Source organism: Leptinotarsa decemlineata, unplaced genomic scaffold (genome assembly GCF_025532065.1).
Source record: "Leptinotarsa decemlineata unplaced genomic scaffold, Ldec_3_MD MMD2_tig00026336_RagTag_RagTag, whole genome shotgun sequence".
Classification (NCBI taxonomy): Eukaryota; Metazoa; Arthropoda; class Insecta; order Coleoptera; family Chrysomelidae; genus Leptinotarsa; species Leptinotarsa decemlineata.
This window is the reverse complement of record NW_027412692.1, coordinates 11,126,939-11,140,977: the sequence shown is the minus strand read 5'-3', so window position 1 is coordinate 11,140,977 and position 14,039 is coordinate 11,126,939. Positions and strand designations below refer to the sequence as shown.

Sequence of the window (14,039 nt, the reverse complement as noted above, 5' to 3'; positions counted from 1 at the left end):
ACAGGTTTTTCGGGAAATTTCTGTTGGTGGGTGGTTCTTATTTACTTTTATGAAATATAATATATTGGAACATGTGTTTACGAGACGGGTCGATAAAAAAAATCTGAAATGGCTCAAGATCAGCAATAGCTTTCACGACTCTCCCGCTGTCAAGGTTTCAGAACATTTCACCGGTTCTCTAAAAACATTATATAAGTATCCCAACACAAGTGCGAAAGACGTTTAATTCGGAGAGAGATATCAAACGGCTTGAGTTAATATGACAGTTTTACTTCCCTAACCGGGCATTATATTTTCTAAAAATAGAAAAAGAGCACTAAATCCTTCCTAATATAAATCTTGAACGCTAAGCCAGCCAATCATTTTGTCTTCAGTCCTCTTTTCAAGTGGGTTAGAGCGAAATTTCAACTTCGAAAGATAAACATTTATTTCTATTGTGTTTCTGTTTCTTCGAGTTCGAAAATTCTTTTGTCCGGTCTATGAATGGAATACAACAGAGCATCAGGAAAGAGTCTGTAATTAGGAAGTTACCCGTCCATGCTTTTTGCAATTAGTGCTGGAATAAAATAAATACACGAAAATTTGAATTCATAGTGTAATTACGGAATGAGACGAATGTACTTTACTGAATCTTTTGATAAATCTTGAGTTTCCTTCCACTGTATCTAAAACAAATACTGAAATGTATGCTCCATGGATCTTTGAATTTTTTTGCAATTTTCGTCCATGTTTGGTTGAAGGTGGTTAACAATGTTTCGTGGTGCATTTCATTAGTTCCGACTTCCATTGTTTAATATGATATAAATATTATAATATTATTCAATACGTTGCTTCAAGATATTAAAGATTTGTATATTATACCATTTAAAAAACAAATAAAGGAGCTGTTAACTTATAAGGGATATTATAGCATGTAAGAATTCTTAGAACGGGATACTCTGTTATCATTAGTATTGCTTTCACTGCATTTCTTTCGTCCTAGTAAAGATAAATTTACTTTATGTATTAATAGTTAATGGATAATTATTAGAAAAGATAAGAGTAAATAGAATAACCGATTACTTGGAAAGCAACAACATACTTTCAACTTCTCAGCACGGTTTTGTTAAAAAGAGATCCATTGAAACAGCTTCCTACCATCTTCTCGATTACATTTACACTCAGATTGATAAAAGTAACCACGTCTTATCACTATTTTTTGAACTATCGAAGGCATTCGATGGTATTTCAACATACCAAGAGTTTATAAATGATAATTTGATAGACACAGATTTTACATGACTGTTAAGTTTTTAAATGGTAAACGATATTGATTGTTTGTTTTTATATATACTGACGCTCCAATTCATATGTACGAATTGAAAGATTTTATTTACTTATCTGTTTATGTTTATTTTTTTATTTTTTAGTGTAACGAATTATAATATAATATTGACTTACCATATGTACCTAATGTACCAACAAGCGGTTAATAAACGATTATTATTATTATTATTTGTGATATACTGTTTGGAACCTTTGGTGTAGTAATGAATATTACTGGAGTTTTTCTCCCAACACCAAATCGTTATTTTACACCTCGACACGTGTTTCGATCACAAGTAATCATCTTCAAGAGGAAGAAAAACCAGTGATCCAGATAGACCCCCAGGAGTCCACGAGAGAAACAATATATATATATATATATATATATATATATATATATATATATATATATATATATATATATATATATATATATATATATTGTTATGATAAGTTTTTTATAAGATAATTCTGTTTTTAAAGTTAAAGATTTTCATATTTCAATCAGTTAAATGTTAAAAGTTTGCATTTATTTTAATAGTTAAAAGTTGAAAGTTTGTATTTATTTTGATAGTTCGATGACAAGAGTTTTTCATATTATTATTAATTTGATGTTAAAAGTTCACATATTTTGTTAGTTCAGTGTTGAAAGTTTGTGAAAATCAAAGTTATTCTTAGATGTTTAATTTTATTAGAAAGCCAGATACTTTACCTTTATTCAAATTCTTATCTGTATAATTTGGAGTAATGTTCATGCCCAGATCAGGCAATGTTGTGACTTATCAGTATTAAAGTATTTCAGATCATTTCCAAACAGCACAACTAACCAGAAACCATCAATCATCGGGATAAATACACTGAAAACAGTAAAGACATTAATACAACATAATAACATACAATAAAACAGATTTACACTACAAATTAATAACAAAAATTCAATTAACACTGACATTAGGAATTTTATCTGAAAAATGGTAAGAACACTCTGTACATGATTTGAATGCAACTAAAGAGTAGCCAATCAGATTGATAAATTGAAAAGGAAGTGTTAACTTCTGAAAAATGATGAATTTTGGATTCAAAATTAGAAAAATTCAAAACTAAATGTGATGAAATGTAATCAAAATTAATCATTATTAGTATTAGTGAATATTGGGTAACAGAAATCATAGATATAATATGTGTGAACAGTGAAAAGTGTCAAAATTGAAGAAATTTCAAAATTATTGTCATGAAGAGTAGCAGGCAGGAAAATTTTGTCTGGTTGTCAGGAGTGAATCAATAAAAAAAAGGGGAGAGAAGATTTTGAATTGTCCAGACGCGAATTTTTTTGAAGAGCTGTTTGAAATAAAAAGGGAAAAGAAAGAGAAAAGGCCGTTTTGCATGTTCTTATCAATATAAAACCATCAATAGGAGCCAGAGTATAAATAATAATAACGAGAAAGGATACTTACTGGAGATTTTAGAGTGTCTGGAAGAATTCAAAATTCCAATCAGGGAAAATCCAATCCAGGGAAGCTGTACCAGTTTTGAGGTATTACAATATCATTTATAATTCCCAATCCATAAGAAGAATACATTTTTGAAAATCTTGAACAATTCATAACCTCCAAATCGAATCAAAAGTTTTCCAGTCACAAGGAACTTCCAGTGTGAAAATCACAACTTCTGAACTTTTATTTATCAACGAACTTCATCATTTTATTTACAAGAACTATTATTGGATTTGATATTAGGAAAATTTGAAAAATTCACTGACATTTAGCACAGATATTTTTAGAATCGTTTCCTACGCACGAACCACAGACATCTTAAGTTTTCAAGTAACTAATTTGCCGTTACAAGTAAATTTAACTGTACGCAACACAATTCTAAGAATATTTTTGTTTCAAATTTAACATTTACTGGAACATTTCTTAGCATAAGATATTTTGGCGCAGTTTTAGGGTAATTTAAGTTTGGTTTGACAAAACATTTACAAAATTTTACATTCATTATATTTTTTTAACTTTGAGACAAAATTTTATTTTCAAAAACACAGACATACAAAATTTTATTCATAACACCTTTCCAAGAATTCTACTTTGAGAAAGAGAGCTGCATGAGCTTCGATTGAGCTGAGCAACCTTAAAGAATAGAGGTAAGATTTAGAGGTAAAGACAGGTATCTGCCGGAGCACTAAGAATTTTGATATCACAGAAAATTTTCAAATTATTTGAACTATCAGGATAACAATCAAGAATCAAATTAATTAAATTATAAATACTCATCTAATTTTATATTTTCAATAAATATATATATATATATATATATATATATATATATATATATATATATATATATATATATATATATATATATATATATATATATATATATATTGAAATATATATATAATATATATATATATATATATATATATATATATATATATATATATATATATATATATACTTCACGACGTTTTGATTGTTAGTATTCCTTATTCCTCGAAAATCTCACGATTTATAGGTCATACGATTGCTTTCAATTATCCCCTCTTCCCTCTCTTCGCTTCATCGGTTTTAGCGGGAGCTGACTGTTTGGTGGGAGTTGGTCGTGTTCCGCTTGATTATTGGTTTCCATATGTTGCGTATCTCTAGCTTGGCTAAATGCGTTGTTGAAGCCGCATATATGGAACTAGCGTATAGATACGCAACATATGTAAACCTATAATCAAGCGGAACACACCTATTCGCACCATACGGGAAGCGAATAGAGGAAAGAGGGGATAGGTGAAAGCACTCGAATGACCAATAAATAATAAAACCTCAGAGGAATGAGTCCAGTTATCACTCAAAGGCGATTGTGGATACTAAAAACTTTTAATTTTCATTTCTTGTTTTCAATTTTCATTTCGTGTTTATAGTTCAATTTTTGTATTGTATTTTATTGTATTGTCATTATCCATAGATTTAGATTGCTACAAAAATCATCTCGGTGGTAGAGTGTTCCGCTGTGCTCAAATATAAATGCTATTAAAAGCGAACACAATCAACAGAAATTTACAAAAATCTTGGAGAAATTAGTAAACAAGGTACTCAGTGGGTATGTTGAATTTCACATTTCAAGCTCGATTGGTGTTTTTGTGTAGCTGTACAATTAACATTCAAATCGAATTATTGACCAACCATTGGCGTACCTCAGGAGTTATGGAAAATGCTGGACTACTCACGTTATTGAAGGATAATAAACAATGTAATGACAAAATACAAGCATATATCAAGCAAATTGAAGATGAGTGAAAAAATCAATCAAATAAAATAGCAGAATTGGAAATAGAAGTTCATGAAGTGAGTACTGAAGTCAACATTCCATATTCTCAAATGTGAAAAAAATCTGTAGCCTTGGTATTCGGTAACAAATCGAATCAGACAGTCGCAAATAGTAACCACCAGATAATAGTTGAAAGACACGCCAGATGAAGCCATTGTATGGCGAAACACGTGTTGCGTTTTTGTAAAACAATTTAGTGAAAATCTCACAATAAAGTGTTTTTGGAATACGTCACCAGATAATTATCAACAATGAAGTTGTTAGGAATTCTGATAATACAAAAAATCTAGGCTTGATCTTAGATGACTCTTTGAAAAGCATATGGAGCTCTGAGACTTTTATATCCTCATAGATGTTATTAAGCCATAGCTACAAAAAAGTTCAATGTGAAACTTTGGTTTTGTCACAATTCAACTATTATTCCTCTACCTACAGTTTTTGTATTGATCAAGATACTTTCAGTAGAGTACAACGCGTGCAGAACTCCTGTATCAGAATCATATATGACATCTCCATATTATGGGGCTAGTGGACACACCTCTATGCAGGATGTGTGAATACGAAGATGAAACTGTCAGACATGTCCTATGCGAGTTTCTGGAGTTATCGTCAATAAGAGAGTGTGTGTTCCGCGAGTCTTAGCGGCACATGTGGCCTAAGTGATGTGAACCTACACTCACCCTCCCTACAGATACAGAGCTCAACTTATCTTCATGAGGAAACAATGTCCACAAAAGATATACACAATATTAACATCCGCGAAAGCCTCAACAATTTTATCAAAGATCTCTGATGTTTTGCTTCCTCTTTATTTCAGATGGTAAAATTGTGAGAAAACAAGGATCTGCGACATTAGGAACTATGAAAGCCCATCAGAACTTGATATTATTTGTTTATCTAGTGTTAACTGTATGAGTAAAGCCTATCAGAAGAAATCGACTTTCATTTTTCAAAACGAAGTCATACATTTCTATAATGTAGAAGCAGGGTGAAGTCAGTATTTCCAGTTTCTAGGAAAGTTTAACATGACTCTATGTAACATATACCAGTGATACGTCTGAAGATGCTTTTCTTGAGCCAGAAAAACTTCGCCTACGTTTTTTGAACAACCCCATAAACAGACACATCTTGTAGCTTTGATGCCAAAGAATTCAATTTGGGTATAAGGCAAAATATATATATATATATATATATATATATATATATATATATATATATATATATATATATATATATATATATATATATATATATATAGGCAGCAGTATATAGTCTATACCATGTTTTCCAAAGTGATCCAGATAGACCCCCAGGAGTCCACGAGAGACTCGTGGACGTTGGCGTGACCAAAAAATGGGGATACACAATTCGTAAGCGGGGGTCCACGAAAATGTATCTGCTTTCGACAGTGAAGGACTGAAATATTGGTTTGACTTCACCCATCCATGTAGGCAGCGACCGTTACTTGTAAAAACTTGCAGATTGAATATCAAAAATCGGTAGATTTGCGATTATTCTCAACAGAGCTGAAGTCAAATTTTGTAATTTACTGTCAGTCCATCAACAAGTACTTCCTTCCAATTAAAAGTATGACTATTATATGATTGTCATTGCAGTGATGTTTAATTTTAATCACACTACGACTGAGTAATGGTGTAATAATTACATATTTGAATTAATAACACGAGAAAATATTCTATGTTTTTTTATTTTCACCACACCCAATGGGGGATTTTTTAAACAAAATGAGATTTTATTGATTTCTTGTGCGGTGAGTAAATATCAAAAAAGAAAGCACTTCTTCGATTGACCATTTTCACTTTTTCGACATCTGCTCACAGAACAATCAATTCTCACTTTTCATTTGAAAAATTTTAGCAGATTGAAATGCAGCTGCCAATTACCATAGTTGAATGTAATATTCATATTTTTCGTCGTATTTTGGGAATATGGTAAAAATGTTGCTGCAGGGGGTCCACCAGAATCAGCAAAATTTAGAAAGTGGTCTATATAAAAAAAAAGTTTGGGAAACTCTGGTCTACACGACGTGAATCCGAACAGCTAATGTTGGCGTTACTCTTTACTACTAATAAAAAAACTGTGTAGGTTTATGACAAAAAAATTATTTCGAAAAACATTATACAACGCCGCCCATGTCCCACAAAGAAACTGCCGACGTTGGATAACTACACATCAAATATATAAATCAAAACAAACCGTTCCTGAATGATATTGTTCATTTTCCGCTGCTATCTCATGTCCAGTTGATACAAAGGACCAAATGATAAAAATTACATCGAAGTCATAAATATATCCGGAATTAGGTACTTTACAAACAAAATTACACCTGTATTTTACCAGATTATCGCCGACCCGCTTCACCGATGTGATACGCTCAACTAACGAGGGTGCACGGAGACGGAACATCCCTTTTCGAAGTTGGGAGTTGGGAAGTTAGCCGCCATTTAAACAAGGCATATCCGACTCATAAAATAGCCATAATGAGTGATGTTAATAGGTCTTATCTACCCCAGTTCAGATCATATTCACACATGGATGGACAGTGGTGACCAACGTTAGGAAAATGATTAGGTTGCAATTTTCAGCTCGGACGAGAATACCGGGGGGATACGAAAAGTTTTAACTGCCGAAACGGTTGATTTCAATGTGATCCATTAGATTTTTCAGTGTTTATTAAAGAATTTTACTTCCATTGTCTAAGAAATTTGAAATATAGTAACAAAAGAAACAAAAATGAAAAAGTTGGGAATGAAAAAAGAAAGTAATGGATTCCAAAACGATCCACTTTACAATGGATATGGAAAGTTCTACAACCAAAAGTTCGTTACGCGGGCGCGAACAAATAATACACAGCACACAAAAATGAAAGTATATGATGATAAATGTTAAAAAAATCAACCCAAGTTACAATGTTTCGATTGTTAGTATATAAAATCGTCTCGGACTGCTTTCTTCTTTCCACTTCTTTTCCACCATTTCACAATTCGATGCGCTCTAGTCAGTTTCTTTAACAGATTAGAATTCCATATGAAAAAACCAAAAATCCAATATAGAGCTTTGCTGACGACAGCACACTTGTCTCGTCAATCCATTTGGATTTCAAGACATCGCATTGGAGTGGAAGTAACCAGGTTCAACTCAGTGTCACGAAAACCCAGGTATATCGATTTTCTCCAAAGCGGATATAATAATGTCGGGACAGACAATTCAGCTCTCTGCTTTGATAAGTTCGTTCGAAGTTGAAACGCATACCGATATGTCTTGGCACAATCCTGGAACTGCAAAGGCTTTTCAAGAGCTGGGTACACTGTTCCGAACCAGAAAACTGTACACACCCCAGCCACTTTTGATGCTTTATGAAGCTTAGATCCTTGTTCAAGTAACCCGTAGCCTCAAGGTCGATTTTGGTGTTAATTTCTTCCTCTCCACAACGGTCCATGAAGTAATTAACTATCACTGGACTCCATTGCCACGCCATCTCGTTGCTCATGCTTCTAGACCACTTGAACGATCAACACCCAAGCATCAAGTTCACCATGAAGACTGAACAGGACCAGCGGATAGCATTCACAAATGTAATAATAGAATGATGTGGTGCTAGACTAACCTACAAAGTGTACCGAAAACCCACGCACATGGAAAGATACCTGCACGCACTGTCGAACTAACATTCTAGTCAAAAGAAAGAAGTCGTCTCCACTCTAACGGAACGGGTCCAAAGAATATGTGGACCAGAGCATCTAGATGAAGAACTGGAACTTCTTCAAGTGACCTTGAGATCGTATGGATACAGTGTACCCGAGGTCAACAAAGCCATAACACTGGAGAGTTTTACGGCTCAAAACGAGGAGGAGGCTCGGATTATTGCACGCGCGTATCTACTTCATAACCCTAGGGTCACAGACAGAATTGGAAAACTCTTAGGGAAACACAACATGAAACCGGTTTCCAAACTCAACAAAGCCCCAGGTCGGCTAAAGACAAAAAGGGGTCGCTACCAGCAGCAGGGGTTTATCGCATACCGTGCACTTGTGGAAAGGTATACACGGAACCAGCAAAAGATTCATGGTAACAAGACTGAAGGAGCATGAAAAAAAAACTGCAGACTGGGGCAAACAGACTAGTCAGCTGTGGCAAAAAATGCACTCAGTGAAGGACACTGCAGGATTCAGTTTGAAATTACGGAACTCATCGTTCCCGACCAAGGATACCATAGCCGACTGGTAAGAGAGGCAATAAAGATCCACAAATCCATTCTGAGAAGTTGAAGAATAGCAAACAGCATGACGGCAGGTGTAAATGGGTCAGCGAACGTTATTGACAATTCACTAAATCCAGATACAGGTATTATCACAGCAGACTGCCTGAATCAATATAAACACGTTTCATGTAGTTTACCTAAGCTAGATGCAGGTAATAACACACTGAATTACCTGAAGATTCAACATAAATAGGCGTTAGCCATAATATCCAGCCATTGGAGATGTTAACTCAGGATGTATGAACCTCTGAGGAAGCTAGCGAAACATTAGGAATAAATTCCAAAAATCCACGGCCTTCAAACCGGACAAATACTGAAACTGAAAATAATGACGAATTGTCATTCTGAACAACAACAAGAAGCATTATCGATAATCCATACATAAAAAAGCCATTATTCAATCCTCTAGCGCCTTCCTCAATAGAGGTTGAGTCATTAATTCCAAGTGATAACAGTGCAAAGTGGTGAACTACTGTACCACCTAGTGATTCCATTGTAAATTGACCAAAGTTTCTTGTAACAATCATTATTCACTCAGCCTTATCTGAAAATCTACATTTACCCCACAACAGCGGGCTAGGAACAGCAATTAAGCATGCACAAAGATATCCGTCTTCCGGTACATTTGCCTTCGAAGACTATATCGCGTTCGAGCCTCGTATTGTACTGATAATACACACATTAACTCTCGACAAACACGAAACGCCAAATGAATCTCGATAAAAGAATGATTTAGATTCTGTTCCAGTAATTGGTCGTTCTCCTGAAACCTTTTGTAAAAAAATTAAAAAACATGCCTAATAATCCAGTCAATGACTATTTTCCCGCATAATTTGGCCAAACAGCACCAATATTGATGAACATTTGGATTTGGGTTATAATCCCAATATAAATTTGACCCTGGACCAAGAACATTTTCAATAAAAAAATATACCCTAAAGAAAATATGACACGGTGTTTCTAGACCTAATACTAAAGGAGTAGAGCTTGACAAATTTTGTAATCATGGTTATCAGCGAGAAATATTCCATTTGGAAAAAACATGCTGAAACCTGTAATGAAAGATTACGAGGCGAATTAAGATGTTACTTGCAATTTCAATGATGGTAATCTATCCGGAATCAGGAAAGGAGGTTCATAATTAAACAAACATAGTGATAAAAAATAGGAAAAAGCTTGGTTTGAAATGAAAACAGGCAAATAAAAATATAGAAGACCTGTCACACTAAGACCTCTTATTTTTCTCACTCGGCTTTTGGAGAGGTATAACCAGGGTGGATAGAAGTTAGTTTTTGATTCTATGGGGTTTAATTCAAAGGGCGGTATACGCTTTACCATATACAAAAATAATTTGTAGTAAAGCCTAGCCTTTGGGTGCTGATACATTGATGGTTAGTCTACCTGTAGTGGAGCCGCTCTCCATCTTTCATGATATCTTCCAGAGTTTCAAGAGCTACAACACAGCTTTCAATGTGTCTTCCTTGTCCAATTGGACATCTATATGAAGCTGAGTTCATTCGAAACGTTCGCAATTCTTACAATTTTCATCGATTGTAGGAGCGCCGGTAAAAGCACTGTTATCTGTTCGTCAAACTCACATGGTATACCATTATTTTTTGACAAGGTCCTTAGAGCACTGATTTCCATTAATTTTGTATTGGCCACTGAAAAATATGAGTAAGAAATTGTCCACATCCAACTTTTTAGTACATAGGTGTAATTATCACAGTAATGTTCACTTTATGGTCTACTCAACATTCAATTTCGTCATTTTTGATTCAACTGGTGTTTTTACGGCCAACTCTAGTCTTAAGTAGTTTTTTGAGAATTCCAACTTCAACCACCAACAAAATCCACCAACCTCTGCTTTCTCCAGGGATATTTCTGTCAATAAATAACAAACTGTTGTCTATTTGTCTATTAGTCTGGCGCAAAAACACACAGGCACCGATCTTAGAGCGCCCTAAAGATTTTTCTGTGGTGCTTGTGTTTCGTCTTTAAAAAAATTACAAATCCGCACCAGCTTCCGTTAGAGTTCACGAAATTTACTATTCTGCAGAAAAAGGTTATGAAAATAATAAGCCGTGAGGTACTCAGAGACAGTTGTTATTTCTCAAAAAATAAGTATCGCTTTCATCTTGCATTTACCTATAATTGTAAAACATTTTTTGAAACATTCAAAACCAAACATGAGTATCTTATATATTCCAAAGTAAACCATCATAATTGGTTCTGGAAACTGCAATCACTTTATAATGTATCGATTCAAACTCAGCAGATGTTGCCGAAGTAACTTCCTGAATATATATCTACCGGATGACATGAGAGATATTCGATGAACCTTTTTCCTGAAGTACGAAAAATCACTCACTAGCAGCGCTAGTAGTTCGGTAGGGACAAACATTGTATAGTCATATAAACATATGGTAAAGTACAATTGAAAAAGAATGTTTTTAACAAAAGAAAATGTTCCTGGATCAAAACTAAAATTTGCAACCGTAAAGGATAACAATGTTGTAACTGTTGTAACATTAAAACGTTGGCTTGCATGTCGTAATTTAAAAGTAACTGGAAAAAAAAGTGGATCAATAGTGTACTGTCGTCAGCAAAGCAATATATTTGATACTTTTTTCCAATAAGTGGAAATAAGTAGATCGAATTTAACAAAAAGTTTATTGAAAAAGTTGTGTCTACGGCAATTTTATATCCATATGCCAAATTTTATGCAACTAGGATAAAGTTAACGTTTTGCTTATTTTTGACAGATATCCCCTTTAGTTTAAAAAACAAGTTAGGTTAATTGTCATCAATTCATGTATACATAACAAACTCATCATGGAGTTTGACTTTTTTGATGAATTTTTACTTATACGGACATTTTTAGAGATAAATTAAAAATGTGCTATAAAAATTTCAACATGACTGGTGCAAAGTTCCAATCACTCGGCTACTTTCTTAAACAAACGTCAGTACCTTCAATTTTGAAACAGCAGACACAACTCAAAAACTGCAATAAGTAATAATGAAATTACTAGACTTGAAATTACATTAGAATTTCAATATTCATTATTTACAGATTATTTATAAACACTAACTAGGGCGATAAGGATGCTTAATCACGTTGAATAAAAATTTTAAGTAGGTCTTGACAAACAAAGAGCATGCTATGGTAGTGTCAAGTTGTTGATTTACTTGTCAAATTTTTAACAGTTATTGTTGCAATAATGTTGTCTCTTCGGGAAAGAATAGAAATAGTTTTGAAATGTGGTGAGAATACACCATACCGGCAAGTAGCTAACATTTTTAATGAACGGCATCCAGGAAAAATTAATCAACATACTACTGTGTCAGGGATAATGTCGAAATTCATAGAAACGGGATCCGTAGCAAATCAATTTAAAAAAAAGCACACTACAAGTAAATATGATGAGAAGTTATTGAGCAAGGGCAAACGAGCATAACCGATATTATAAGAAATACCGATTACAAGCTGAAGAATAAAGTTTGCCTTACAAGCCAAAATTCATTAACACATTAAAAGAACTAGATTTTGATTTCCGTTTGGGGTTTTCATTCTGGTTTCAAGGAGAGAAGAAAATGTAAAGTTTCCGTATAAAATTTTATGGACGAATGAGGCAACGTTCTCTTCAAATGGAACGGTAAGTTCTCAAAATTGCCGATGGTGGGCCCAAGAAAAATCCCAATTTCACAGTTGAATGTGGTGATCAGTATTCCTTTAAAACTGATGTATGGTGTGGGATACTTAACGACCAAATAATTGGGCCAGTTTTCTTCAGGGAAAATTTATCATCATATTTAATACTATAGTATCAGCTTGATGGCGCACCAATACATCACACGGTTACTGTAAAACAGTCCCTCCAACAAATTTTCACAGGCAAAGTTATTGGACGTAACTGGGAACATTATTGGCCACCTAGATCACCCGACTTGACGCCTTCAGACTTTTTTGTGGGGTTACCTGTACCGAAGTAGACCAGTTACTGACATACAATATCTGAAAAATACCATTCGCGACTGCTGTGCAAATATAAATCCCCGATGTATTAAAAATTCAGTTACAGATGTCAATAGAAGGAACATAATTTGTATTGAACGTGGAGGACGACATACTGAAATGTAGGCTATAAGTGTTTGACAACCTCATTTAGATCAATAAGTAATTTTTGTACCCATTTGTATTTTCTATAATATAATTGTTGTTTAAAATTTATAATAATAATAATAGTTCTATCGAAATTATTTGCATTTTTTTTAGTTGCCTGCTTTTTCGAAATCAAAGGTTTGTTTAAGAAAATAGCCAAGTGATTGAAACTTTGCACCAGTCATGTTAAAATTTTTATAGCAAATTTTTAATGTCTCTCTAAAAATGTCAGTATAAGTGAAAATATATCAGAAAAGTTAAACTTCATGATGAGTTTGTTATGTTATGACAATTAACCGAACTTGTTTTTTAAAATAAAGGGAATATCTGTCAGAAATAACCAAAACGTTAACTTTATCCTAGTTGCACAAAAAATCCCAACAGGGCACACCCCTGCCTCAGTCATTTCGATTAATTTTTCATAATATGATATGACAGCCGTATTTGTGGATCTTTTCGCACGAATTCCATGTTGACTTTACGTTGAAATGTGTTTCTCTATTAAACTATTTCCAACTACAGCCCACCCAACCTGAGGAAAACGAAGATCAGGCGCTTGAATAAGCCAAGGTCTTCAGTGTTATTGAAGAAGACCCCTTGCATTGTGTTACCGCAAGAGTGAGGTGATATCTGCGGATTTATATGGGGCTTTTTCTGAACGGGTTCCAACTCGCTGAGAGAATTGTGATCAACTCGTTCAGTGTCTAAAACTAAACCGAGTTCACCACTACTATTATTATTATCATCATTACTATCATCATTATTTTTACTAATCATAATTCTCAGTTAATAAAACTTGAATCAATCGACTCACCGTACAAAAACAGCGTCACCAACCACACATTGCACGTCACCCCTCTCATTTTGAAAAAAACTGTCTCAAACTAACTACGAATCCGTCACGTGGTCGAGATATCAGCGAAACGTTCGATGAAGTGTTCTCCTCTTCGACGCCAACCGCGAACTGAAACT

General features: G+C 34.0%; 1 protein-coding gene across 1 annotated transcript in view; it reads right to left on the bottom strand.

Moving 5' to 3' along the window:
* Positions 1 to 14,039, bottom strand: part of CARPA (Carbonic anhydrase-related protein A) — a 416,626-nt gene extending 402,587 nt beyond the window's left edge. Inside the window, exon 1 of the mRNA XM_074183227.1 lies at positions 13,882 to 14,039. Within this exon, the coding sequence (XP_074039328.1) occupies positions 13,882 to 13,930 (49 nt within the window). The 5' untranslated portion in view covers positions 13,931 to 14,039. The remainder of the gene's footprint in view (positions 1 to 13,881) is intronic.